At 56.0% G+C, this 27,784-nt stretch overlaps 1 protein-coding gene across 1 annotated transcript; it reads right to left on the bottom strand.

The window, feature by feature from the left end:
• Positions 1-10,553: 10,553 nt before the first annotated feature.
• Positions 10,554-26,085, bottom strand: HRH2 (histamine receptor H2). Its single transcript, XM_038150417.1, has 4 exons — positions 25,039-26,085; positions 18,331-19,831; positions 15,105-15,270; positions 10,554-13,342 (listed from the first exon to the last, which is right to left on the bottom strand). Exons 2-3 carry the CDS (start codon positions 19,449-19,451, stop codon positions 15,252-15,254), a joined length of 1,140 nt encoding a protein of 379 aa, XP_038006345.1. The 5' UTR covers positions 19,452-19,831; positions 25,039-26,085; the 3' UTR covers positions 10,554-13,342; positions 15,105-15,251.
• Between the last annotated feature and the right edge of the window lie 1,699 nt (positions 26,086-27,784).

Raw genomic sequence — 27,784 nt, 5'->3', positions numbered from 1 at the left:
GCCTGGTGGCAGGGCTGCTGATGGTGGCGCCACGGGGGTTTTTCCTGTGCTGGCAGCAGAGGGGGGACTCATGAGAGGCATAATAATAATCCCCACGTGAAGTATAAGAAAAGAATCTATTTCAGTATTGCCTCCTCCGCCTGGTGAGCCCACAGCCAGGCCTCTATCAGGAAAGGGAATGCAGATAAATCAGCCATTCTCCTTAGGAGGATGAGCTTATACCCCTCATGTGGCACCAAACCTTGGTGGGAAAAGGTGCTGGTTCCTGGTGAATGCTGGGGCTCAGCTCATCACAGACACAGATACAGATACAGATACAGACACAGATACAGATACAGATACAGATACAGCCTGCCCACAGCCCCAAACATTGGGCAGGAAGTGCCTGGCATCAACTCAGCTGCCTGGATCCCTGTGATGAATTTCCCAGAGAGAGCAGCAATTCCTGGAAATTTTCTTCTCTGTGTCTGTGCACACAGTATCTGGGAGCTGAACTCCTTCAGTGGAGAAGGGAAAAAAAAAAAAGACCAAAAGGAAATTGAAGAGATTGGGGTTTTGATGCGTTTTCCTTTGAACGCAGGGGCTTGCAGAGCTGGGTGGTGACGGGTGAGGGGCTGTAGGATGGAGCATGCACACTTTACATCATACGCATTTGGGAAAGCCAAGCCAGCCTGCATGTGCCCTCTGTCCTGTTTTGGAGGGCAGGAGCTGCCCTGCATGGCAGACTGCAGGAGATTGATGTGTTTTTGAAGGCAAACCAGAGTTTTTGCCCTGAATCGGTGTGGGCGCCTGCTCCGAATGCTAAGCAGCTCCTTGGAAAGCAGTTTCAAAGAACAAAGGGGAGCAGGATGGGGGAGCAGAGCAGTCAGCCCCCTCCTATGGCCCCTGGAGACTGCACTGTCTCTTCCCAAAAGTCTCAACAGATAATCAAACTCATAGGAAAACCCCCCAAGAAGTCTGGCCCGTGGTTCGGGGGGTCTGGCTGGTGGAATCCCCCATCAAGAGGTCACAGCCTGTTTTGTGGTGGCCAAGATCCACTCCTGGAGGATCATTCTGGGGGGGGCTGTGGATTTATTTTGGAGGCAGCTGCCACTGGTGGGACCTGCTGTGCTGGTGGGGCAGGAAGCAGAGGAGTGCACGGGACCTGTCCCAGGGGTGTCACCAGCTGGAGCCCTCCCTCATGGCTGCTCCCCCCAGCCACCCCAAAACTCCCACAGCGTCAGGACCATCCCAAGTGCCCTTGCTGGGGTGGCACACGAGCACGTCCTGCGCCCCCAAACTGCTACCCCATGCCCGGGGGGCTTTCGGGGCAGAGGGTTGGGATGTGCACAGTCAGCCCCGAAGTGCTCTCTCCACAGATCCTCCCACCTGCCTCTGCCAACTAATGGAGGTGATTTTCACCTCCTTTCATCTGGAAAACCGCCGGCAAAACTCATCTAACAACTTCCCTGGCAGCAGGAGCGTTGAAGAGGTTTCTCTCTCACATTCGCAGCAGGTGATTGTCCGTGCTGCTCAGAGGAGCATCGCTCTGGCTCGGGATGCAGAGCAGCACTTGGGAACCCCTGTGACCCCAGCCCACACTCAGCGGGGCTCTGGGACATGCAGCGGGGGCAGACATCACCCCCCCTCGGCATTGCTTCTCCTCCATCCTCCCTTGTGCCTGCCCTGTGAGAGGCGAGGGGTGATGCAAAAATAGCCAGCATGATTCCCAGACAGAAAACATCCCAGGGATGATGTGAAGAAGGGCAAAGAGTTCAGGATAGGGGATCCCCATGGATCCCCCTGTACTGTGCCTGAGCACGACCTCTCCTGGTGGTGGAGACGCCTGGAGACACCTGTGTCTGGGGATGGCAGCATCATCACAGTGAGGTGGATGCTGATATGGGATCTTCAGGAGCTGCTGTAATCTCATTCCAGGAGCAAATCACATTCCCAGCAGCAAAGGACATGCTAGGTCTTAATAAAAATGGTAATTCCCAGCAGATTGAGTTGGGAACAGGGAAGGTGGCTGTTGCTTCCCCTTTCAAGCCTTCTCCAGTGCCCATGGGGAGCGTGGTGGTGCTGGAGGAGGCAGAGGGCTGCGCTGAAGGATGAAGGATTTGGAAAGTAGGAGCAAGAGGTTTCTGCAAAACCCCAGCTCCTCACATCCTCTGAGATCCGGCCTCAGGTCCTTGTCTGCCTAATCCCTGCCCTGATGCTCACCCGAGCTGCCCAGCCATGAAAGCCAGAATTGTTTGTTTGCAGTTTCCTAGGAGAGAAATCACGTTAAAAAAAATTAATTACACACCTGAAAACAAAATCTGGCTGCTCAAGTGCACATCAGGGATAAATGGTGTGCTCCAAATTAGACAATTTACAGCTTGGGTAAGTAATGAAGGAACCCAGCCAGGCGTGAAAGCAGAGGGGGAGAGTAACCCTGGGGGAATGCGGGGTTCTTTTCTCCCTGCTCCCCTTGTCCCCCATCCCCTTCATCCCTCTGACCTCCTTTTCATTGCTGCTTGCTGAGAACCCCCCATTTACTCAGCACTGCTGGCTGGAGCAGGTCCTTGTGGCCCAACCTCGGGAGTTCAGCAGGGATTTTGGATGAGTATGAGCCCTTTTAGAGCTTGGAGATGGGAACAGCCCCAGAGAACGGGGCAGGTAATGGAGCAGGAGGATGTTCTGTGCATCCCAGGGAGTGAAGGGCCGCATGGGACATCTCCCCCTGTGGCATCCCAGCAAGCAGAGGTGCTCAGCATGGGGGTCCCTCGCTGCACCCCGACCCCCCTGGCACCCCCCAGCCCACGCTGGCCTCTGCAGTGCTCGCTGTGCGCTGCGTGGGCGGGCTGGCAGCGCACAGCCGAGGAACGGGCAGCAATCCAGGCTTGCTGGCGAGAAGAAAATCATTTCTTTGCCTTATTTTTCCCTTTACAGTGTCCCAGCCCAGCCTGTGAGTGTGGGGATTTAAAGGGGCTGTGTCCCAGGGCCATCACGCCGTGTCAGTGGCAGTGGGGGTGGTTGATGTGGCTGGATCCCTGAGCTGAGCTCCGCGAGTGGGCTGCTGGCTGTGGGTGCTTCCTGCCTTGCCTGCAGCAAGGAACCACCCATGGGGACTTTTGCTGCCCCGGGGCAAAGTCAAAGTGTGGGCAGCACCCGTGATGGGTGAGGAGATGCCCTGTGCCTCTCACACTGCCCAGGGGGAAGCCCGGAGCACTGCAGCATCCCAGGGACCCATAGGAGTCGAGCCCCTTCTCCACCCACGCCCCTCTCTGTCCCCCGTGGGCTGCCCACCAGCGCTGGCAAGGGGCAGGATCCTGCCAGGCTCCCCAGCCTGCCATGTGCTGGTGCGTGGGGATGGGAGCAGCCTCCCTTCTCCCCTCTCTGCTCCACTCCCACCTCGGCTCGGAAACCAGCCAGCTAATGATGTGAGCTGCGGAGCAGATGGGGGACCTGCCGCTCCCCTCCCCGGCAGCGGATTAGGCATGCAAATGGCTGTGAGGAGACGCGGAGCCTCCCGGCCTGGATCCTCGCCACCCCCACGGCACGGATGGCGTTTCCATCCGCAGCCCCCAGGCCCCCACTCGCAGCACCCCCGGCCTGGCCTGGAGCCACATGTGGAGGGCAAGCACGGCCGGACAGACGGACACGGGTTGTGTAGGGCCCGTGCAGCCCTGCCTGCGTGCGGGATGGCCGCTCCTTGACCTGGGAATGTCGCCGTGTCCCGGTGCGATAGCGGCAGCGGAGGAGCTGCGTTGGCCGCACGGTGTCCCCGCCGCCTCCCTCGCTCCTCCCGCGCACCAGCGGTGCTGCCGTGCCCCGTTCGGGGCAGATGCCGCGCACAGAGGTGGCAGCAGCGCTGGGACAGTGGCCCAGATGCAGCAGTTGCCCAGCTGTGCTGACTTCAGGGATGAAGCCCCAGCAGCAGGGATGCTCTGGGATGCCGGCAAAGCTGCTCCTGCCCTGGGCAGCACCAAGAGGCGTCAGTTCAGCTCCTGCGACGCCCGTGACCGCTTCTCAGCCCAAGAAATGCTGTGAAATGGGAGCTGGCAGAAGCAGGACAGTCTGACTCAGTCCTACTCCACCTCCAAAACCTGAGAAGAGCTGGAAGGTGCAGGGAGGTTTGGGGCTTCATGATGCCCAACATAACCACGTGCCCTGGGGCGACTGAAGCGGCCCCGGTGGAGACGAGTTCAGCCGGGAGTGAGAGCAGAAAGGACAGCCCTGCTCAGCCCAGCCCTGCAGCTGTAAAACCGGCTCCAAGAGGACACAAAATCTGCCCTTCCCGACATGGGGATGAGACTGTCTGCACCTGCAGCATCACTGCCTCAGACCCTCGGTGCCACTGCAGCAACGCCGTTATCTCGGATGCCTGGGAGCGGCAAGGAGATTAATATTCATCACAAGGGAGCGGAGCATATGGAATATGAATAATGCTAATTGTGTCTGTATAGATTTAGTGTAAGAAGCTTCCATGCATTAAGGAGGGAGGGAATTAGTTCTCTGAACCGTTTCAGACTCATTTCTGGCAAAGGAGTGCCTGCCTGCCCGCAGGTTGGGAGAAGGGGTGAGGATAAAACTTGAGTCCCGTGCCTGAGTGAGGGAGAGGCTCGGGATGCAGGGGAGCACAGGCACCCTGTGCCTCCCAAAACCCAGAGCGATGGAGCAAACTCAGTCACTGCAGATGCCAAGGAGGAAAAGGGGCTGCCTGTAGGCCTGTGAGCCGCACAGCCATGGGCTGCTGCAGCCAGAGGCACCCCCAGGTGCCAGCCCCGGAGGTGACTGTAAGCCTTCTGTGCCTGGGCTGCTTTTCCATGTGTGTGGCCCCACTGGGCTTGGGTTCCTGGGCCAAGAGTAGTGCAGGGCTGGCACCACTCCTGCCCTAGGTGAGTTTATCTGCCCCCAGGTGCATGGCAGGCAGGGAGCTGGCAGGAGGCAGTGCCCTGTGCACTGTGGGTTGGACTGGTAACGAGGTGCTGGGGGCCAGAAAACTTCATCCCTTAAACATTCATCCCATTTGCCTTCTGGGGACGAGGGCTGGTGCCCCGTTTTAATCGAATCAGCTCATGGCTTTAATGAGGTGAAGAGGAGAAGGCTCATTTGCTCAGCCAGGCAGGGAGAGCAGGCCAGGCACTGCAGGTCCAGGGCTTTGGCAGAGCCCCCCCAGGCCCTGGCGAGTGTGTTCCCTCCTCATGTGGCATGGGCTGACTTGTGGCAGTGTCACCTTAGTCATGGGGGACTGGTAGGAACAGCAGGATCAGGCTCCCCTCCCTGCAGCTGAGCTTCCCCCTGTGCCCCAGCACTGCAGAGGGGTTCAGGCTGGACACCCCTCTTCTGCTGTGCTCCCCAGAGGTGGCCCTGTGGCAGCAGAGAGCTCAGGAAGGGCTGGGGTCATCCCTCTCCTGCAGACTGGAGCTGATCTGGGAGATTTGGCAGCCTCAGGAGAGGATGGAAAACACCTGGGGTCCAGCTGCTCCCTGAGATGCCTTCTGGCATCCCTGCAGCTGCAGTGGGAGGATGCTCCATGCCTTTCCCCACGCTCTCCAGGGCCAGCAGCCGCAATTGTCTCAGGCTTGACCATTGCCCTCTTCCTCCCCTCTCCTCCCATCCCTGAGAACGTGATTCCTCTTCCTGCACTTTGATCTCTCCAATTTTTAGCTCGTTCTGGCTGCTTTATAGGCACTAATCCCTCTGCAGGCACTGGGGAGAATCCACCTACACTCCATGCAGCCTTAAGTCTTATTGTGTAAACAAAATCTCAAACACGAAATCCCTAATCCTTAATGGTTGGAGCCTCGGATACCTGCTCCCCCGTGTCCTGCCCGATGGAGGCTGCAAGAGGGGGAAGGTCTCTGCCATGTTTGCTCCCATCCTCAACCTCAGCACAGATTAAACATCTGTACGTGCGCTTTTAACCTTGTTTTGTTTTTTTTTTTTTCCTTTCTTCCTGCCTGTTCACACTGGTGAGCCACCCTGGCCCCCTCCCTGCTCCACTGCATTTGTTCAGCTTAGGGGATCAAACTGGGTGACATTTGGAGTTGGGATATTTAAAATGCAAATTTCCCCCGGATAGATGAGTGGAATTTGCTCCCTCTTATGAAGGGAATCTCTGGGGAGAGCCGAGCACTACGGCCAGCCTGCTCTGAATGCAAAATGCAGCCGGGGGAATCCCTGCCTCCCCCCAGCCTGGCACTTGTGGGCAAACACTGGTGTAATAACCACCCTCATGGCCACGGAGGTATCCAGATTTCCCCCAAACACAGTGAGAGGCAGGAGCTGCAGGGCTGGCAGAGAAACCTGCGGTGTTTCTGGATTACAGCCAGGGAGGGAGAAATCTCGGTGGCCGCTGGTGTAATCCCAGAATTGATGTTTTTTTTCCCTCTGCACCCGGGGTGCTGCTGATGTATTTGTCTCTCCCTCCCAGCTGAGAAATTAAAGCTTTCACCACTTTTCTTGCTGCAGAGGAACAAATGTGCGTCTGAGAGGGAGATTTACACTTTGCTTTCCTTTCTGGAAATGGAGCGTGATTTTCCAGTGACTGCAGATGCTGGGCCCGTCCTGACGCCTTGAGAGGAGCTGCTGGGTGAGGACAAAGATCCCCCCACCCATCCACCCCCCCTGCCTGCTTCAGCAAACCAGGAGGGTTTCCACCCCAGAGGGTGTGAATGAGAGGGCTGCAGTCCTGTGTTTCCCCCTCTGCACTCACATAACTCCTTGTGCCTCCCTCTCTCCTCCCCTGCTCCGTGCAGGCTCCAGGCTGGGCTGATTCACCTCCTGGCATGGCTGCACTCAGAACCTGCTAAAAACCCCCACGAAGGGAGAAGTGCAGCATCTTTAGGGAAAAATCACTCGATTTGCTGCCAACCCTATCCAGGATGAGACTGCAGGCACCAGACTGCACTCGGGGGGCACGGGGGTGTGGAAATTACAGCAGGAGAGGAGCAACCCCGGGTTGGGAAGCCCTGGGAGGGCTGGGGGGAGTTCACCTGGAGCCATTCATGTGCATCAGCTCCATCCCTGCCTGCCCAAATCCCCCACTCACACAGCAACAACTTAAAGCAAAGGGAAAAGCCATGAAGCAGCAGAAGTTCAGGCAGCTCTTTGAGCTGGTCCTGGGCTCCTGCAGTGACTGGGGGCTTCCCACAAACCGTGATGCACCAAGGAATATCTGGAACGTCATAAATACACTCTGGGAATGAAGGGAAAGGGATTTGAATTTCAACTTTGATGCATAATGTGCTTTCTTTAAAAAAAAAACCCCAAACTAGCAGCCTTCTTGGCAGGGACCAGACAACTTCACACTGAATCTCCTGCAGGAGCATGTTGCCAGTTGCAGAGATAAAACCTCAATGAAACACAATTAGTTTCCACTTGGATTAGCCAAACTCTGGTCTCTCCTCCCACCCAGACACCCCGGCAGCGGGATGGGGAGCGCTCGGTGCCAGCCTCCTGTGTCCCCAGCCCTGCCGGGAGCGGGACAGCTCTGCCCCGGGGGGAGGATAACTCTCTTTTCACGGCTAAGGGGAACTGACAAGTGATGAATACACGAAAGCCGGAGCGCTGCAGGGCAGCTCCTGCCATCTCACCGAGGACGGGCGGCTCATCACGGCTGGTTTGCTGCGGTTCTCTGAGGTTTGGAGCCTGGTGGGGAGCCTGGGGCAGGGTCTCCATTTTATCCCCTATGGTCCAGGGGTTGGGGCATGGCACTGCTGCCTCCTTACCCGGCTCAGTCCCGAAGGAGGGAGGAGCACTCAGAGGGGACATGCTGGCGGCAAAGGTTGCTGAGGGAATTTTTTCTTTAAGCAGGAATTTCTGGAATATTGTATTTATTTTTCTTAAGGCTTATAAGCTGGGAGGTTCTCTAGTCTTGGAGCTTTAGGTTTAAGCATCACTCATGGTGGCAGTGTCTCGCCCCTGTTTGCCCCCGACTCCTTGGTGTCACTCTGAGCCCAGACGTGTGTCAGGCTCACTTGTGCTGCAATTTTGGAGCAGGCTCACACCTTCAGGCTGGGTCACGGCGCCCCAGTGCCAGGCTGGCAGGAACAGATCATGGGGGAGGAAGGAAAAACAGCCCGGAGCCATCCCTGGGACAGGAGCACTCCCCGGGCCCTGCGGGTTTTGCCCTGCTGGAGGCAGCTGACAGAGGGACCAAGAGCTGCTGGCAGGGCTCTGAGGGGAAATCAGCCTGTTAATTAAGAGCTTAATTACCCAATAACGAAAGGTGGACTTAGCTCAGCCTTGAAGCAGGCCAAGCGAGTGAAGTGTCCTCGGGGAGGGCCGGAGGAGGTGAGCCGAGGGCAGGCTTTGCCTTCTGCCGTATTTGGGAATATTTGTGAGATCCGTACATGGAGAGAACAGAATCCTGCAGCCCCCTCAGTATCTCTGTCCCTGCCTTCTCCAAGGCTCCAGTGGGAGGACAGGGGTGGGCATCACTTGTCCCCCCACCAGTACAATGTCCCCCAGGCAAGGGGGGGACTGCGGGGTGGGCATTCCTGCTGGTGGAGGAGGGAGGGGAGTTTGCGAGCTGCAAAGGGAGAAGAATTTCCTTGGCTTGGTGTGTTTTGCTGCAGAAAGGCGGTTTCAGCTCCAAGGGTAAGGGAAATGAAACAGAAAAATGCTTCCCATTAAGCAAAAGGGATGGAGAGCCCTGCAGAACAGTGCTGTCTGCAGGGGCTGCTCGCTCCGCATCTGCAGCCCGCGCCCGCAGGGGGCCGTGCTAGGGCACAGGGACACGGGGACAGCCACGTCCAGCCCCACGGATGGCAGGCAGTGCCCGGGGACAGGGCAGGTGCTGCTCTCCACACAGATGCCTCTGGTTCTCTGGGCAGCTCCCATGGGGAGATGGGGATGTCCCAGCCCAAAGTGTGGACTGAGGTGGGTCTAAGGAGCTGCTGGAGGGTGTTTGGCCAATGCCCACAGCCTGTCCTGAGGGTCTCCTGACTGCTGGGACATGGGCAGTGCCAGCACATCCTCTTATCCTGCCTGCAGCCTCATGGATCCAGAGAGCAGCCCCAGCAGAGATCCCAAACCCAGCAGGCACCCCTTGCCCAGGGCACGGCTGCAGTTCCTCATCAGGGGATGTTCTTCCCCTTTGCTCTTAGATTTTTTATTAAAAGCCTGAACAGACCTAGCAGTTTTGTGGCAGGAAGAACAACATTCATTCTGGAGCTTTCCCAAGTAATTCGTCCCCTAAGAAATTAATTATCAGCACCGGGGCCGTGTTTAATCAGCTTCAGTCCCTGTGCTCGGGGTCAGAGGGTGCTGCTGCCTCCGGGTTCCTGCCGGCAGGGAGGGGATCGGCTGCTCTCCGTGGGATGGGAATTGTGAGCAAGGAGAGCAGATCCCTCCGGGAGGCCCTGACAGCTGTGCAAACACCCCCGGGGAGCAGCACCTGCCAGCTACGCCCAGGGTGGGTGAGTGAGGGGCAGCCCAGGTGCTGAGAGCGGCTCTGACGCTCACACAGAAGTTCCAGGTGCTCATTGGGTTGGGAGCAGGAATAGAGCTCTGGAAATGGGGCTCTGTGACCCCCATCCTGCGCCGAGGACAGCTAACCCATGCAGGGAGTGCACACACATGTGGGTGAAGCTGTGTGGCACACGGGAAGGTGGATGTGACAGTGTGTCTGCGTGCTGGGGGACGCAGGGACACCTGTTCCGGCAGAGCTGCCTCTGGCAGCTGTTTCCCTGACAAATGGTGTTTGGTTTGGGGGAAGAGCCTTAATGAAAGTGCTGGTGGCTGCAGGAGCGGGGAGGGAGCGCCTGCCTGAAGGACGCTCTGGGGAGGAAGGAGAAGGAAAGGACAGAAGGACGCTGGACGCGTCCCCACCCTGGCGATGACCAGATGGCTCCTTGCAGACCCACACCTCGCTGCCTGGCCAGGGGCACCCAGATCTCCACGGCCAGCTCTGCCTGGTGGGGTTTTGGGCCTCCAGGAGAAGGTGTGTTACGGGTGGGGGAGAGCTGAGGGTGCGCTTTTTGGAGGTGGGGCTGATGAGGGGTTTGGGGACCTCTGGGGCTGTCGAACCGCAGAAGCTGGAGGTCGCTCGATGTGGGGACGTGTTTCTGTCATACTTGTGCCCTCTAGTGGCTTTGTCCTCTCTCTCTGGTCCCTTGGCCACCATCCCAGTGACACCACCATGCTCCTGGTCTCGTGGCCACCATCCTGCGGGGGCCGGGGTCTGCCTGTGCCTCTGGCACTGCCAGCCTCGGCGTTCTTGGCAGTGGGGAAATGCTGGGCAAGAAAGGTTTAGCTGAGGCCAGGAAGGCACCTGATGATGCCTTCCCCATGGCCATCTTCTTCACGCTGGAAGGGAGTGCTTGTCCTTGCTTTCAAGATGCTTCATCATGGAAATGTAATTTTTAGATTAGTGGGGAGGAAATGGGTTCCATAACCTTTCCAGAGGCGTGATTCCCCAGCCAAAACTGTTGGGTGAGTGACCCCAAAATGTATTTTATTACAGAAAATCCAATCTTGAGATTTCTAACACAAAGTTTCTCATTTTCCACTGCTCGGGGCTGTTCTCTACCTTTCTGTTTCCTCTGTGTTTAATCACATGACAGCCTGAAAAAAAACCCCAACACTTTTTTTTTTTCTCATTCTACTGATGTTTCTCTTTTATCTAAAAGAAATAAAACGCTCCTTTGCCTCCGGCCTGTGGCAGCCACCGCGTCTCAGCTGTGCTCCTGGGGGACAGGACGCCTGGATGCCCTGCGGCTGCTCCTGCCTCCCCTGTGCTTCTCTCCTTCCCTGTGTCCCCTCTTCGCAGGTTTTTGGACCCTCCCCAGAGCTGTGGCAAGGACGGGAAAGGTGGTTTGGTGGGAGAAGCCCAGCCAGGAGGCACTGTGGGTCCCTGGGGGGAGCAGGGTGAGGGTTGGGTGCTGTATTTAGGGCAGTGGAGCTCCTGTGTCCCCCTGCAGGGACAGGAGGAAGGGGATGTCCCCGTGCACTTGGCAGCCAGCCCCGCCTGTGCTCCCTCCACTAGCAGGGGATGTTTCCTATCTGCGAGAGCAGATGTTGGTTAGGAGCTTCTCAAGCAGTTTCTCTTCCCTCCCAGAATTGCTGCTTGGCGAGAGAATTAAATTCTCTTTTGTTGTCAGTTTAGAGGAGAACAAAACCTCATGTCACCTGGAGAAATTCTTGCTGCTGCACCCCCAGGGGATGGAACGGTTGCCTCAGGACCAGGATTAGCCCATCACTGAGAAAGCCGATGGTCCCTGAGGGGATTAGACAGATGATCGATGCTGGGATTAGTTTGTGCGGTGGCTTCGGTGACAGCAGCGACCCAGAGCAGCAGCTCCACCCTGCCTGTGCTTACACCGAGCCAAGCCCAGCCCATGCCCGGGGTCTCTGGGATGGTCCCTGAGCAGTGCCAGCCCAGCGAGGAGGGGCTGGGGGCAGCGCTGCTGCAGCCAGCACTGCCACAGATGTTCCGCATTTTGGATTTCTCCCCTTCCAGCCTCGTTAGTACTGAAATTAAAAGCAAGTGTTTGTGAATTGGTAGCTGTTCTCCAAGACCCTAATTAGCAAATCTCTTAATCCCCTGGGGCTGCAATCTAATAATCAAAAAAAGAAAACCAAAAAAAACCAAAAAAAGCCCAGCACCCAAACAAGCCCCAAACCTCGTTTGATGGATCGGGAGTGCTACTGGAACAGTAGGAAACGGCTCTTCCTGCTTAGCATGGTAATTAAACACTTCAATTGCAATTATTTTTGCAATTAGATAAGCCTCTAATTGTTATCATAGGTGGCAGGGGTTTGGGTGTGTGTTTGCCAGCTCTTCCCGGAGCTGGAGCAGAGCGAGGATGCTCCGGGCGGCCCCGGGCCGCTCCTGCCGGGTTTGTTTGGGGAGGAAAAGCTCCGTGTGCTCCTCTGCAGGGACCCTGCAAAGCTGCTGATGAGGCAACTTCTCAATCTGTTTGGGGGCTCAGCCCAGGAGTTTCACAGCTCCTGACCCCAAGGTCACACGAGGGAGGACCGCGAGGGGACCTTGATGCCAGAGCATCCCCGTGCTGGGGATGTTTCCTTGCCCGCTGGGGTTTTGGTGGGATCTGGCTGGGGGCTGGGGGGCACTGGGGCTGCAACGCTCCCCCCTCAGCTCTCCTCGCCCTTTGGGAGCCAGTTGCTCCCTGCAACCCCTCATTAGTGGTGGAAGGGTGAAACCCACGCAGGAGCCGGTGGCAGATGGTGACACCCAGCGCTGGGGTGGCTCGGGGGGTGTCGAGGAGCTGGGGGAGTGATTGGGGTGCGCGGTGCCGGGTCGGGGAGCCCGGCCCTGCCGTGGGTGATCCCCACGGTGTGGCCGGAGCTCGGGGCCGCTCCGTGCCCGCAGCAAGCAGGGGGAGCTCCGAGCCGGCGGTGCCGCCCCTCCGGGTCCGCGCCTGGGGGACGGCAAAGTGTCCCCTGCTCCATCAGCTCAGGCACATCCTGAGGGATCATCCCACAGGGCAAGATGTGCTCTGGGGGGTGCCAGCCTCGCCCAGGGTAGCTGTGCCTCTGTTTTGGGGGCTTGTGCTGTGTGTCCAGGTTCTGCCCCAGCAGAGGGATGGAGATGGGACAGCAGGATAGAGCAGGGCAGGGAGGCTCTTCCCAGGACAAAGCACACCCACAGAAATCAAGAATCTCATTTTCCTTCTGTCTTAATTAGATTTTTTTTATACCACTGATGATTTCTGCACAGGCTTGGGGCGGAAACCTCCTCTTTTGTGCTGAGCTGCTGGGGAGGGCAGAGCCTGGGGCAAGCCCTGGCTGCTCAGTTCTCCCCTGCAGGCTCCAGGGCTTCTCTTTGCCTTGCAGTAGGGCTGGGACAGGGGGTGTGGTGTAAGGACAGCCCCAGGGATGGGAAGCAGCCTTGCCCCAGCATGGATGCTGAGGGACGGGGATGTCCTGTGCACAGGACATCCAGCACTCGTGGCTGCCAACATCCGCCACGCTGAGCCCTCCTGCCACAGCATCCCCATCTACCAGGGCCTTGCCCCTCTGAGGGGTGGCTACATCCCTAGGACACCAGGGAAGGTGGTGTCTGTGTTGTCTTTCTCCATCCTAGCCTGGTCTGCCTGGCACCAAGACCTCAACAGCAGCCCCTTCCCCCAGCAGCCTGGCCCACTGCCAGGGCTCTGGAGAGGCACGCCCAGCCCAGCCCAGCCCTGCCGAGGGCATGCTCTGCTTCCTGAGCCAGCTCCTCAGGCATCTCTTCCTGCTGCTGTGGGGCTTGATGCTGAAAGTGTCACTGTCCAGACAGGATGGGGAGATGTTCTTCTGCAGCTCCTCCGAGGGCTCTTCTAACCCAGCACCCTCCTGGGAAGAAACCTGGGCGGGCAGAGGCCTCTCCAGCAGTGTTTGAGTGATGCTGCGTGCCAGAGCAGGGGCCCTGCAGGGGAACACAGAGGGTGATCAATGACTTTGCAAGATGCAGATGGGTCCATTTCCCCCCTCTCCTGCTCCCCAGTGTGAGGGGTGCTGCATTCAGCACCTGCTGTGCCCTGGAGGGTCTGTGAAGTGATGCTGTGGGGATGCTCTCAGTATCCTTGACTAAATGCTGAGTGCTGGCATTTGGGCAGAGCTGAGCAGGCTTGCATCACCCCAAGACCTGTCACCCCGTGCCCCTCTGAGCAATATCACTCTGCTTTGTGGCTTTCTCTGCCTGTTCTTCCTGTCCCTCGGCCAGCTAGCAGCAGCAGGGCTGAGTTGCCAGAGTTGTAGCCTGACAAAAGTTGATGTCCTGGAGCTGGCACTGCTCTGCTCCCGGGTGCTGCTTCTCCCATGGCCCCTCTCCCTGCTGTGGGCCAGGGAATTTTTCGGTCAGGAGCTCTTTGGTTGGGTGTCCTGTATGAGGTGGTATTTCCTGTCCCCACCCCCATGGTGCAGAGAGGAAATCTGTGGTCACACCAGGACCTCAGATCTCCTGCAAACCTCTCCCCCAGACCTCTGCTTCATTCTGAAGATTAGATCAGCAGCCTCTCAGGGGATGGCTGGCATTTTGCTTTCACCTCACAGAAACTACATGTGCCTTAGAACATATGCACAGAGACAGAGAGCATGAAGCAGAAGAGCTGGAATTGGTGTCTCCTCTGCCCCTGCTGCTGGGCAGTGACAGCAGCAGAGATGACTCTGCTTTGTGTCTGCGCTGTGCCTGCCCTGGGGACTTTCACTCTGTGCTTTGTGGTTTCCAGACTGGAGGGTTCACTCTGCTCCTGCTGCAGGGCAGCAGTGATGCCTCCCCAAAGAACAGCACTGCAGCCTCCCCAAGGAACAGCACTGCAGCCTCCAGGCCTCTGCTTCTCCTTCTGCTGGTGGGCAACGGCACTTCCAGGGTGATTCATGGGGAGTGCTGCTGAGATGTGCAGGTTTATGGTGCACCCCAGGGCTGGGGGTCCCTGCACCCCAGCTCCGTGTGTGCACAGACAGCACCAGCTCCTGTCATTGCTGTGACCTTGGCTGAGGTTATCAGTGCTCAGGGTGCAGCAGGGACAAAGTGTGCCCAGCTTCCAGCACGTGAGTGGCTGTATTTCACCCCAAGGCACAGTCAATATGGAGGGCCCAGGTTATCAGCACAAAGCACTGGAGGGGAGAGCATGGGGAGGTCAGGGTGACCTTGCCTGACTCTTCCTGAGAAGGGCTGCACAAAGTGGCTCTCTGGAGCTGAGAGTCATCCCCATGCATGGCAGTCGTGGCCTCCAGCCCAGCACCACTTGGAGAGAGCAGCAATGCCTGGTGCAGCATCAGCTCTTCACCTCGGGAGCCCTGCCAGCATCTCCGCCAAAGCTGCTGGCAATTTATGTGGATGTAGGCTTGCATGAAAATGAAGTGTGCTGGAAATTCATGGTCTGAATGCAGCTGCCTCTGCAGTGCACGAGGAGCAGGCAGGATGCAGCATCTTTCAATGCATCTCAGGCTCATTCTATAATCCCAAAACTCCAGGGCAGCCACAGAGGGGGGCCCAGCTCTGTGCACCTCTCCTGAGCTTGGGACTTGGCTGGAGAGCAACCAGTGATGGATAAAGAAGTGAGGATTTATCTATGATGGTATCACCCTTTGCACCAGGTGCCATCAGGAAAACTGCAGTGGATGCCACGGCAGGGAGAGCTGCCTCCTCCCTCATTTTCACCCAGCAACCCTGGCCTTGTACTTACCTTGCAGCTCTCGCCTCTGCTGTTGAGTTTTGTGCTGAGGAAAGCTGAGTGTTGTCCTTTCAACCTCACAGACAGGATTTTGGAAGAGGGCAGCCAGGAGTTGAAGGCTGGGAGATGTGGGTCCTAGGGCAGCGGGCTGGCTGAGACTCACAGAAGAGCTCCAGTGCTGGAAAGGTGAAATTGCACATGAAGACAGAGAAAAAGAACAGTCCAGTCTGTCAGTGCTAGCCTGGATGAGCCTGGCTTTGCCCTGTGGAGCACCAGGTAGAGTCTGCCTGAGGCTGGCAGCTGGAGCAGGTGTGTTGTGACTAGGACAGGGACCCTTTCCAGTGGGAACTGGCTTCTCCTCTGCCCATATGTTGTGGCCATGGTGCTGTCCCATGCTGCTCTAAGCACAGATGGCATGCAAGAATGGGATCCACAGCCACTCAGCTCCAGCATTTTCTTCCCCAGCACATCCCTGTTAGTGCTGAATGCTCCCTCTCATGGGATTTTAATCTCTCTGAACATCAGGGTCTGGTCTCAGAGCCTACAGCCACGAGCAAGCCTAGCACCAGGTCTCTTCAGAGCCCTGTCCCACTGCACTGAAACAGGTTCCTGAGGTCCTCTGGTTTTCTTCACTGGTTTTGTGTGAGTTGCCTTCCTCTCTGATGCCTGGTGTGGAAATGGGAGCAGCTGTCTTCCCCCTGCATCTCTGCTTGGTCCTGTTCTCTCAGCCCTGCCTGGTCCTCACTCATGGAAGTGCCCTCCAGCCCCAAATGCTGTGGAGGTCTCGTGGCTTTTGACTCCCTGCCCTGCTCCTGACTGAGGCTCTGAGTGACCCTTGAGACTGGCTGCAGTTCTCCAGTATTCCCACTCTTGTTTGCTAGTCTTTTCCCTATGCCTCATAACTGAAAAGAACATTGTTATTAAGGGCAGCAGTTCAAAATTCTGTTTTCCCTTGAATGATCCCACGGAGCTTCTCTGAGCAGAGCTCTTCTGAGCTCTGGTTGTTTCTCTCTGGGGGGTTAGGAGTTTTTGGAATGGTTTATGTTGGTTTTTTTCCTGTTAACATGTTCAGGGCAGATGACTCTGAAGACTCTGCAGAGAGGAAGAGGCCAGGGGAACCAGCTTGGTTTGTGCTGTGGGTGAAATTGGCCACCAGGTTTTTGGTAAATCCTGTGCTCACCTGTCTTGTATGGCATCAGTTGATCCTGATCATCTGCCAACAGCAGATCTTTGTGTATCTGACTATGGAAAAAAGGGCTGGAAGGGGCCACATATGATCATTGGTGCATGATTGCTGTGACGTGAGAGGGCTACGAAGGGAAGGAGAGAAAGTAAAAGCAGGTGCTTGAGCAACTCTTATCTGATTGTGAGTGGAAACCACAGTGGTGATACTGTGTAGGACAGGGTGGAGCTCTCTGGATTTAGAAAGGTCAGGAAACATCCTCTTGATTGAGTGTTCTCTCTGGGGAACCAGGGGAAGAATCTTTTCTACCCGGAAAAGCTGGGAGGGTAAAAGCCAGGAAATCAGTGACCCTGCCCTCTGCCTGAGGAACAGAAACCCATTTTTCTTCCCCTTTAATCTCCCTCCAAGTCATTATTGTCCCTTTGTGGTAAGTCAGCATTTTGAGAAGACACTGACATTTATATTCTGTTCTCTCGGCTGTGCAGGGAAATCCCAACAGCCTGTTCCCCACCACCAGCTCTCCTGGTTCAGCTGCAGAGCCTCAGTGCAAGAGCTCCTGGTTTGCCCAGGGGCTGCACTTCTGTGTGGGTAAACAGGATAGCTCTCTTTGTCTCTGTATGTTTGCAGAAACACCCCCACCACCTTAGACACGTTTTCCATATGTTTTTATATACAACCTACAATTTGCCAAACGCTGTAACTTTGGGCTCTTCATTAATTCCTTGGAAATGGAAAAAGGCAGCCCCAGGATCTGCATTCTTGTATTCATTCCTGTTAATCCATCCCTCTGCATCTCTTTTTCTGCACCCCTCCCTTGGGTACAGTCCCGTTGGTGCCCTGGGGGAGGCACGGTGCTGGATCAGCCTTTTGGATGGCTCTGAACTTTGGTTCACCTCCCTGAGTTCTCCTTTTGGTGGCTTAAGACTCTTTCTGGGGCAGATCAAGGGCATGTGCTGCGAGCGCGCACGAGCGCGGCGGCTGCTCTGCTGGCATGCTGGGAACAGGGAATCAAAGGACTCCTTATCTATGGATGGAAAGTTTCTGGGCTGCTTATCAGGCACTGCTTAGAGGTTAGATTATCTCAGGAGCAGCAGATTGACAGCCTGCCTCCCCGTTCTCCTTGCGCTTGGCTGAGTGAATGCTTTGGAGTGAGGCAGTGAGAGGGGATGTGGGGATGTGGGTGCCCAGGGAGGGGGCTGGGGAGACAGCCTGGCACAGAACTTGCCCACTTTGCTCCCATCCTGCTCCCTCACCACACCCTTTGCTGGTGCTGACCCTCGTAACATGCTTGGGATGACCCTGAGGGGAATTTTTTGCTCTAACTTTACATGGGCATTTGTATTTCTAAAAACATCTGCCAACCTAATTTGGGCTACTCCTGCCCCTTTCCAGAGATGGGAATGGAACTTGCTGTTGGCTGAATTCACTGCTGATGCAAACTGATGGCTGAAATGCTGAGGGTGCGTGGCTCGGACAGGAAGGGAAGTGGCCAAGCTGCTCTGCAGGGAGCTGGGAACCCAGACCTTGGCTCCTGCAGGGACTCTCAGCCTGGCTGCAGGTGCTCTGACTGTGCCTCAGGACTAATTCCCATCTTCCCTCCTGTCACCTTTCCTGGCTGCTGAAGCTCTGCTCTGTGCCCAGAATTTGCTGTCTGTTCCTCACAGGGACATGGCTGATTTTGAGGAGCAGCCCCAGCTAAGAGCTTCACCCCATTCAGTACAGCAAATTCTGATGGCAACCGTTCCCATTACCCAGCAAAGCCAGGGGACATTTTGTGCTCCCTGTGAACGGTGGCAGTTCCAGGGGAGGCCCGGCCATGCGGGAAGCTGGGGTACCTGGAGTTGTGCTGCCAGCATGGAGGGGATGCAAGCTGGGCTCTTATGAGTGGTGAGGAATTCCTGAGTGGCTGAACTTAGGAGTTGCCTGGGCGAGGATCTCCAGCTGGGGCATCAGTTTGTTGCTTAAAAGTCCATGGACAATGTGGGGTCCCCACCTCTGCCTTGCTCTCTGGGGCCAGACCTACCATCAAAGTCCTGAGTGTAGGAAGGCTCTTACCTCTTGAGGGCTCCATCAGTGAGCAGAGTCCCTTTCTCGTTCCTCACCTCCAGTTTCAAGGGTTTACCCTCCTGCCTGCCCTGGCCCTGCCTGCCCCTGGGCTGGGCCTTCTGGAGGGGAGGCAGGTGGGAGTTCCTGGCGTGTCCCGTCCTCCAGCAGTGCAGCAAGTGCTGGTACGCCACTCGGAAATCCTTGTTGAGTGTCCCGTAGAGGATGGGGTTCAGGGCTGAGTTGGCATAGCCCAGCCAGAGCACAATGGACATGGGCGTGCCTTTGACCTGGCTGTCCCCCCACACGCCCCGGTAGGTGAACATGGTGAAGTAGGGGAACCAGCACACGACGAACGCTCCCAGCACCACTGCCAGCGTCACGGTGGCTTTGTGCTCTTTCACCATGGATGGCATGGGCGCGTTGCCCCACGTGTGGTTTATCCTCTTGGCTTGCTCCCTCGCTATCCTGAGGATCCGGTAGTAGGTGATGCACATGATGAGCAAAGGGATGTAGAAGGTGAGCAAGCTGTCCACTAACCCGTACACGAGGTTCACTGCCAGCGTGCACTCCTTGCTGCAGCTGGGGCCTGTGTTTTGCACTGCTGCGCCTTTGGTGTTCCAGCCCAGGTGGATGGGTAGGAAGGAGACCATCAGTGAAACGGTCCAAATAACGGCCAAACCCACGGCCACCCGGGAGGGAGTCACCACCTGGCAGTAGCGGAGCGGGGTGGTGACAGCAAAGTAGCGGTCCAGGCTGATCATGAGGAGGTTGAGGATGGAGGCCGTGCACAGCATGACATCCAGGCTGGTGTAGATGTTGCACAAAACGCTGCCAAAGGGCCACTCCTTGGTGAGCTCATAGAAAGCAGAGAACGGCAGCACCAGAAGGCCCAGCAGCAGGTCTGTGATGGCCAAGGACACAATGATGCGGTTTGTCAAGCTCCGCAGCCGGCGGTCGAGCGTGACGGCCAGGCAGACGATGATGTTACCACAGAGAGTGATCACGATGAGGACGACGAGAAAGAACCCGACCAGCAGCTGCAGGGGCAAGTCCATCCTTTTTTGAGAGCTTGTGTGGTTGTAACAGGGATCCATGGTGTCACTGCAAGGATGGAGCAGTCCTGCTCTCATAAGATCCTAAGCTGCTTGGAGTGAGCCTGGACCAGGCAGGTCTAGAGCCCTTCCCAAAGTGATCCTTGTTCTACAGGGATCTTGGAGAACATTGCAGAGTCACTTTACACGTTCAGCCTTGTGTGCTGGGAATGATGTGGTCCAGGAAAGATGTGGCACTGCAACTCATTTGTGCTCTGGGAGCTCACTGCTGGAGCTGATGCCCTGTGGCAGCTGCTGGTGGATCTCAACTGCTTCTTTCCCTTTCTTGCCTTCTCCTTTCCTCTGAGTGACCATTGGGTCAGGTCCTGTGGGCTCTCATGCCCTCTGCATGTTTGGTTGGTGACAGTGGTCAGCAGTGCTCCAGCAGGGACAGAGCTTTGCCACCTCCCAAGGACAACCTGCAAAAGAAAGTGTCTGGTGAGGCCCTGGCACAGATTGCCCAGAGAAGCTGTGGCTGCCCCATCCCTGGGAATGTTCAAGTCTAGGCTGGATAAGGCTCTGAGTAACCTGGTGTTGCAGAGGGTGTCCCTGTCCTTGGCAGAGGGGTGGAATGAAATCTGTAAGATGCCTTCTAAGCCAGTCTGTGATTCTATAAAAGCATCAAGTCAGAGCTGCAGTGGGCAAAGACCCTCTGAGCTTCCCCTCAAACCCCTCCAGAAGCAGGGTGTCTGTACCTCCCTGGCTGCTCCAGCCCACTTAAACCCAAATTGGAAAGTCCTTTGGCAGCCAGGCACCCGTGTATCTGCCAGCTGGGCTCTCCCAGCCCTAGGGGTGCTCATGTGATGGAGGGATGTTGAGAGAAGGGCAGGGATTTTAAAATTGTCATGTTCCTATAGGCTTACAATAAAAGTGAGAACGAGGAGGATATGAGGAAACAATTTTCCTGAGATAGCAGTTCTTATGCAATTCAGCAAATTAGTCACGACGACGTAATTTCTGAATCTTGGCTGCGGCTGCCAATCTCATTAAACTTTGTCCTTGTGTCTGAGCTTTGCCAGCAGCCCAATGCCCAGGGTTGGTCCCTGCCACCACAAATGACAGCAGCTCCCGTAGCCTGTATGGGAAACCCCCACCCTGCTCTGGGTCCTGGGAGGGAAGAAGAATATCCCTTGCAGACGGACTTTTTCTGGCTGTTTTCTGCCTGGATACAAATAACAAAATGCCACACATTGCCAGGGAAGAAACAACAGAGCAAACCACTCTAACTTACAATGAGCTGCTGGTTATGGTGATCTCCAAGACCCTGCCCCATCTAGATTCAAAGGGACCTTGGGTCCTTGGTTGGAAGCAATATCCATGTTGGGAAGATACCTAAAGGGGAATTGAGGCAGTGCAGGAACAAGAAAGAGGGCTGGGAATGGCTGAGGAGCTGGACTGACTTGCTGACCCTCATGGATCTGCCTGTGTCCAAGCTGTGGTCTCCCACCGTGAGCTTCCCAGATGATTTGAGGGGTCTCCCCATCCTCCTCAACGTGCTGGTCCCCGTGGGTGGTGCAGAACCCAGCCCTGCAGGCTCTCTGCACCCTGTGGAGCAGCAGGGAAGCCTCCCTGGTGGTGCCCAGGATTGTGCAGGAAGGCAGAGGTGATTCTCTGCGAGTGCAACAGGCTGCAGAGATGGAGCAATCAGAAGAAACTCCAGGGAAGGAAAAGATCCAGCCTTGTCAGAGGACAAAGGTGAGATTTTAAACTCCCCCTGCAACAACAAGATAACACTGTGGTGCAGGTTGAAATATTCTTGAGATGATTGATGTCTTTGATTGAAGTCTAAAGGCATGGGGGCCACAGGAGGGAGGGTACCAGGGAGACACCATGAGTAAACAACCACTGATTGCCAGGAGCCATCCAGGGGGGAGATTGGGACTGGACCACTGAGATTAGAGGCGATTCCCACAGCCCTGCTGCTTCTAAAGGCATGGAAAGCAAACAGCAAGCCACGAACCAGCCCATGGGAAGCCTTTTGCTGAGCAGAGCAAACTCATCGGCAGACAGGAAGCCCTCTGAGTTTGGGTGCTGGGATTGAGGCTGTTGGGAGAGGGATGCGATGCTTTCAGCCACGGCAGCAGCAGCGTGTGGAGCAGTTCCTCACCTCCAGCTGCAGCACAGGCTCTTGCCATGGAAAGCTCTTTGTTCACTCACAAAAGGAGTGTGGAACAAGCTGAGCGCTGCCTGCCCACTGACGGCAGCGAGGAGAACAGGTTGTTCCCACAGAAGGGTATTTCCAAGTGAAAGGGATGTGTTTTCATTGCTCCCAACATGTGGAAATGGCAGATTAAATTATAGGGGGAGTAGCACACTTAGAAAATGCTGTGGGTGGATGGCAGCCTCCTACGTGGCTGCTTCACCACACACCAACAACCTGCTCCCGCCTCTGGCTCTCGCAGCTCACGTGGGCTCTGCTGGTAGGACCCAGCTCTGGGCACTTCAGCTCATTCGGCTTCTGCCGTGGTGCCAGGGCAGCTCCTGGCACAGCCCTGCCCTGCAGATGTGCCCAGAAGGGGTTTTGCTTCTTATTGCATTTTCAGATTAGCTCAGGGCAAGGAATGGCCACTTGCCAGGGGACAGAGGTGTCCCCATCCCTGCAGAGGAGCTCAGGTAGTGCTGGGGACTCTGTGGCTCAATGTGGGCTGCAGGGCTCAGCTGCCTGCAAACCCTTGGGGTGTTGCTCCATGGAATGGGGCAGGACCTGCCTCCAGTCCCCTTGGATGTGTGATGCTGCAAGCCTAACTGCGGAGGAGGTGCAGGAGACTTTCCCCATCCCTCAGCCAAATTATCTCAGGGAAACATTCCCCCAGGAGAGATTAGCCTCTGGACATGGCTTTGCAGGAAAAGCAGGCTGGAGGGCTGGTATAGCTGGGGGGCTGTCTGCTCACTGCCACCAGGACACAGACCCCGGGATGATGCATCCAGCTCAGAGCTCTCTCCTGGAGCATTGGCTCTCCGTGACTCCACATGTGCCCCTGGCTTTGTGCCCAGGTCACTCACAGCCACCTTCAGTACCTGTGTCCTCTGCTCCTGTTGTGTTTTGGCAGAGTGAGCTGATTTCCTCCTCGATGTACGAGTGGAGCAGCTGTTTCCCATGGCAGTCTTTCCAGCAAACCCCGGAATAAATGATACCTTTCCAGCCCTGTCTCACCAGGCAGCTTTTACATTTACCTGATTATCCTCATTATCACAGCCTGGACCTGTTTGTGGTTCAAAATCACCCTCCTGACATTGAGGGAGCCAGAGCAGGGCACTGCTTCTGGGTCATCTTTCTCCTGCCTTTTCCGTGGCACTGGTGTTCTCTCTGGCACTATCTCTGCTGTGAAGACTTCTCAGGTTGCATTTGTTGTTGCACTCATCCTGGGGCTCTCCAAAAGTCAGATATTTTTCCTATGGTGTTTTCAGCTGCCTAGAGTAGCAAGTTTTGCTTTTTGCTAAGCATGTGAGCCCGTGCCAGCCCGGTGTGTTTCTGTTAATCTTCAGATCCTCTGGTTCTTCTCCTCTAGTACTCAGTCCTTTGTCCAGTGCAGAACTTTTCCCAAGTTTTTGTCACCAGTACATTTCTCTTAAAGAAGCCCTAATTTTCAGAAGTCTAATTTTAAGATCACTAATGAAAACCATTAAATAAAATTTACCTCTAGGCTGATCTTTAAGGAACTCTGTTAATAGCCTTCTCTGGTGCATTAATGACCCTTCCACTGTAATATCCTATCGTCTCCCCATTATCCTCTTTACAATTCTCACAGTAATTTCTGCTTTCTCTTGCCTGAACAGATATTTTCTGCTCTGCAGTCCACGTTGCATTTGATCCGCCGTGTTCCCCTTCAGAATGGCACTTATCTCCTCTGAGGAGGGGCTGTGATTTATTAATGGGAAATTTCTGTTGCATTTTACCCTTTTATTCCCCCTCCCCATCTCTCCTCCAGCATCATTAATTCCAGCATTTGGTACACTTTTGCAGTGAGATTAATGGGATGCAGTGCTGGCTCTGGCAGGGAATGCTTTGGCTGCTCTCCCTTCCTGTGCTTCCACTCCTGGCATAACAGGTTTGTTTTGAACCTGCTAAAAGCCTGGGTACATCGGCACCAGGAGCAGACACACGAGTGGGGAGGAGCACTCAGGAAGTGCCTGAATGTGGCAGCCTCTCTTCGGGAAGTATTCCCCACTTCTGGAAAGGACAGAGGTGGTTGGGGGCTCAGGAGAAGCACCACATGAAGCCTTTTAGCTCTGTCTGAGGGACAGGAGGGCTGTGCCCTTGCAGACCTGAAAGGTTCCTCTGCCTCCCATGATAGCTTCTTTCTGAGAAAAGAGCAGGCAGAAAAAGCACTTTGCACTTGGGAGCAAAGTGAATTCCCCTGGCCATGCAGAGCTCGCAGCAGAGCGTGATGGCTTTTTCTAGAGTTATATTCAACTCCTTCCTGAGATTCAACATCTGGGCATGCTGGGAGACGTATTTCAGCCAAGAGATGGGAAGGAGTGGGGGGGTTTCTCCTGGTCTGAGACAGGATGCCTGAGGTTTGATGGTGGGAATTGCAAAACTCCTAAGCTGGGAATGGGCATATTGATCCCCTGCCAGGCCCATTCACTATGGGGCAACAGCAAATTTGTCACAGGTAAGGCTTGAAGGCAATGTGGGAGAGGGCAAACTCAAGGGGACACTGCTGTCCTGTCTTGCTGCATCCCCAGAGGTTCTGTCCCTGTTCTTGGGGCTTCTCCAGGGTTTTGTGCTCTCTCTGCCCTATCCCAGTGTGACGTCTGATACAAAGCAGCAATTATTGCCTCTGGCATGAGCAGAGGGGCTGGGGGAGCCAGGACAAAATTCCCATCACTGCCACCAGCCCTCCGTCATGCTTCACCAGGAGGAAAGGGGCTCTGTGGTTGAAGAAGAAGCTGCTCAGGAAAAAAATCAGGAAATGTGAAGAGCAATGTGGAAATGCACAGAGCAGTCAGCACTTTGAAAGTTTGCTCGGCAGAGTCCAGGAAAGGTGAAACTGAAAACAGAGGAGTCAGGCTCACGGGTGTGCTTGGAGCTGCCCGAGTTTCTGGGATTCAGGCTCCTGCTGAAGCCGATTCTGGAGAGGGACAGCGAGCATGGGGCCCCCCTGGGACTGCCCACCCCTCCTGTGCTACAGCCCAGCCTGGGGGTGTCCTGCCCCACAGATCTGACCATGCCCTGGGACGGGGCAGCAGCAGAGCCCCCCAGCTGCCAGGGTGTGCGGGGCTGGATGGAAGGGCTGCAGTGCTCAGGGAAAAGGTTCGGGCAGCTCAGTGTGAGAAGTCAGCAGCAGCCCCCGTGGAGAGGCTGCTTGGGCAGAGAGGCTGCACACCACAGATGGGCAGGGCTCTGCCTCTGCCCTGAGCACATTGCACCCATGTCCTTCCCCGATGTTCTCGGATCCAGCTGTCCCCACCAGCAACAGCCAAAAAAGTCCCCAAACTGGCCTCCACTCAGCCACCACAGGGTGCTGATGGCACCAGCATCTGACAAGCGACCCCCTCTCGCCTGCCCCAGCGTTCCAATGCAGGATCTCATTTAGCAAGGACCCACCAACCCTTCTGAATCTCACCTAAAAAGTATTTTAGCAGCGCAACAACTCAGCAAGAAGTAAGGCAAAAACATTACCTGGGAAATGTGCTGCTTCCTCAGAGTCCCTGAGCGTCTGGGAGACTCCAGGGGCTGCCCCGGCTCCAACTTTGCCCGGTGCGTGCGGCTCGGTGGCGGAGGCAGAAGCGTGTGCTGCTCCCTCTCCTCTCCTCTCTCCTCTCCTCCCTCCTCTCGAAGCAGCCTCCCTCCCTGCTCTCGTACCAATACCCGGGCAGCGGTGACTGCAACATGAGTCAGACCTCGAGTGGGTGGGATCAGAGCTGCGAACTCGCACACCGAGGTTATCATCCGGCAAATTTGAAATGCTGAAAGCGAGCCCAGCTCCGAGCGCACGGCGTGTCGGGCTCCGCCGAGCCGTGCCTGGCACAGAGAGGGGGGTGGGATGCCTGCTGCCTCCTGCTGCTGCTTTCCTGAGTGATACCATCACCTTCCTCACTCACCTGAAGTTTCAGGGCCCTTGCTGCCGGTTTGCCATGTGCTAAGGCTCCTTCCCTCCCTCCCGGCTCTCTTCTGCAGGCACGCACTTGCTTGCTGCAGGCAGCCCTGATGCTGTCACTCATTCCCAGTTTTTGGCTTTGCAATTCATGAGAGCCCCTGAGAGCAAGCACAGCTGAGCCTGGAGTGGGATATCAGAGGTGGCTCAGGGACGATGGTGACTCTTGCGTTGAACTGGGGACAGATAAGGATGAGGGTGAGGTGACTGTTAAGTGGGTGGAGGGGGCTGGAGCCCAGCCAGCTCTGGGGCGCAGGTGTGCTCCTAGTGCAAGGGGACGTGGCAGGAAAAGCCTCCACTGTTTTATCTTTCCCTCAAGCTGCACTCACCTCTCCTGAAAGTCGTCTCCTTTGCGTGCGATAGCAGGGAGGAACCACACGAAATGACAAACAGGCAGTGACAGCCTTTCGTGTCTCTCAAATCTTTCATCTGCGCGTCTCAAAGCACTATGCAAATATCAGCTGCCGGGCCAGCTGTGCGAGGAGCTGTTTCCCCTTTTAGCTGTTCCTCCTGAGCACAGCAGATCCCGGGCTGGCAGCAGAACTCCAGCGAAGCTTGGCCACCCCCTGGCTCTGCAGGGCCCGGGGAGAGCGGCCTGGGGAGTCCTGTGAGGGAGGTGCTTCAGTCCCCGCCAGCTGCTTCCAAGTTCCCCATGCAAATAGCCAAGAATGGGCTCATTACAGTCTGGATGTGGCCCTGGGCTCGCTCCCTGCTGCTCCCCCGCCGGGCTGAGCTCCCCCAATGCCCTGCTCTGGGAATAGAGAGCACATCCCAGCCTCCCTCTCTGCCAAACGGGGATACCGGCGGCACTGGCACACAGACCACAATGCCTTTGATCTGTTTATCTCTGCAGACCAAAGCACAAATCTATCTTTAATAAGCTTATGATCTGCTGGAACCACAGAGTTTTCCCGCTGATCAGCAGCCCTGTGATGTGTCTGGGGTAGCTGAGCCGTGGACTGGCTGCCAGATGCTTCTCTAGTGGCTGGGGTGTGCAGAGTGTGGACGTGGAGGGATCCCTCCTCACAAACAAGATTTAAATCTGCTCAGGAATGTCTGCGTCAGCCAAAGTCTCTGGGGTGTTGATTTATTACAGGGCCCCTCGCTTGGCTCTGCTCTTTCATCAGGAAGTCTCAGGATGGGAAGTGCCATGGATGGACAAAGTGCTCTGGTTTTTGGGGCAGGATTCCCTCTCCAGCCCCCTTGCACTAATCCCTCTCAACAAAAGGCCCCTGCTGTCCATGGGGCAGGCTCTGAGTTCAGCGTGTTCTATCTTCCCAAAGCCTCTGGAGAAATTTGAGGGCACATTTTGGGATGCAGTGGCGGAGCGGCTTCAGATTTGTAGGGCCACCTGGGTCACAGGGGAACTCACCACTTCTGCAAACCCTTGAGCACGGGACAGCCTCAAACCCTGACCCTGTGCGATGGCTGTGGAGCCTCTGTGGGGCTGTATGGGGTCACACCCTCCATGTGAGCTCTCTGGAAAGGGTGCAGCCTGCACGGGTTGTGCAAGGACTGTGGGAAAGCAGCTGGATCTCGAGCTGGAAGAGTGCAGGGGCATTCCTGGTGGCATGGACTGCTGTGCTCTGTGCCTCTGCACCCTGGGAAGTGGCAGATGTGATACCTGCAGAGCCTGTGGCTGGAAAACATCATTGTCAGCATGCTCTGAAAAGGAAGGAGGCACTGGGAGCTCATCAGACCTGATGGCTCACCTGCCACACGGCCACCTCGACCAGGCTCACAGGGCTGCACGGGGCAGGCAGCAACCAGGGACACTCAGAAACTGCAGCATTCCCTGAGTGGGCTGTGCAGAGCCAAGGAGTGAGTAATGAGTCAGGAAATGGCAAGAGGTCTCTGACATTCTGTGTGTACATGTGGGTAAGCAGCAGTTATTAAAGGCTACAATGCTGAGAGATGGGAAAGTGCAAGAGAAGTCAGGGAAAGTTTGGAACTCCAGGAACGTGAGATTTGGCAAAGACAAGAGCTCCTGAAAAGCCTCAGATGGTGAAGATATGCCTGGAAGGTAGCAGCCAGCTTGGGAAATCACACGAGGCAGCTCAGCTCCCAGAAGGGCCCAGAGGTGCAGCTCTGTGCTGCTCTCCCCAGCATGAGCTGAGTTTGGAAAAACCAAAGGAGGAGGGGTAAAGGGGAGTAGAAAATCTGTAGAAAACAAAGCATCTGGATGCAGAGCAGCTCCTTGGGCAGTGCAGGCTGAGAGGAGCTGGTGACGTGTCCTGTTGGGTTTTAGAGACCTTTGTGTGGACTCTGGAA

This window comes from Motacilla alba, chromosome 13, assembly GCF_015832195.1.
Source record: "Motacilla alba alba isolate MOTALB_02 chromosome 13, Motacilla_alba_V1.0_pri, whole genome shotgun sequence".
Taxonomy (NCBI): domain Eukaryota; kingdom Metazoa; phylum Chordata; class Aves; order Passeriformes; family Motacillidae; genus Motacilla; species Motacilla alba.
The sequence above is the reverse complement of the archived record's forward strand: the minus strand, read 5'-3'. Positions and strand labels throughout refer to the sequence as shown.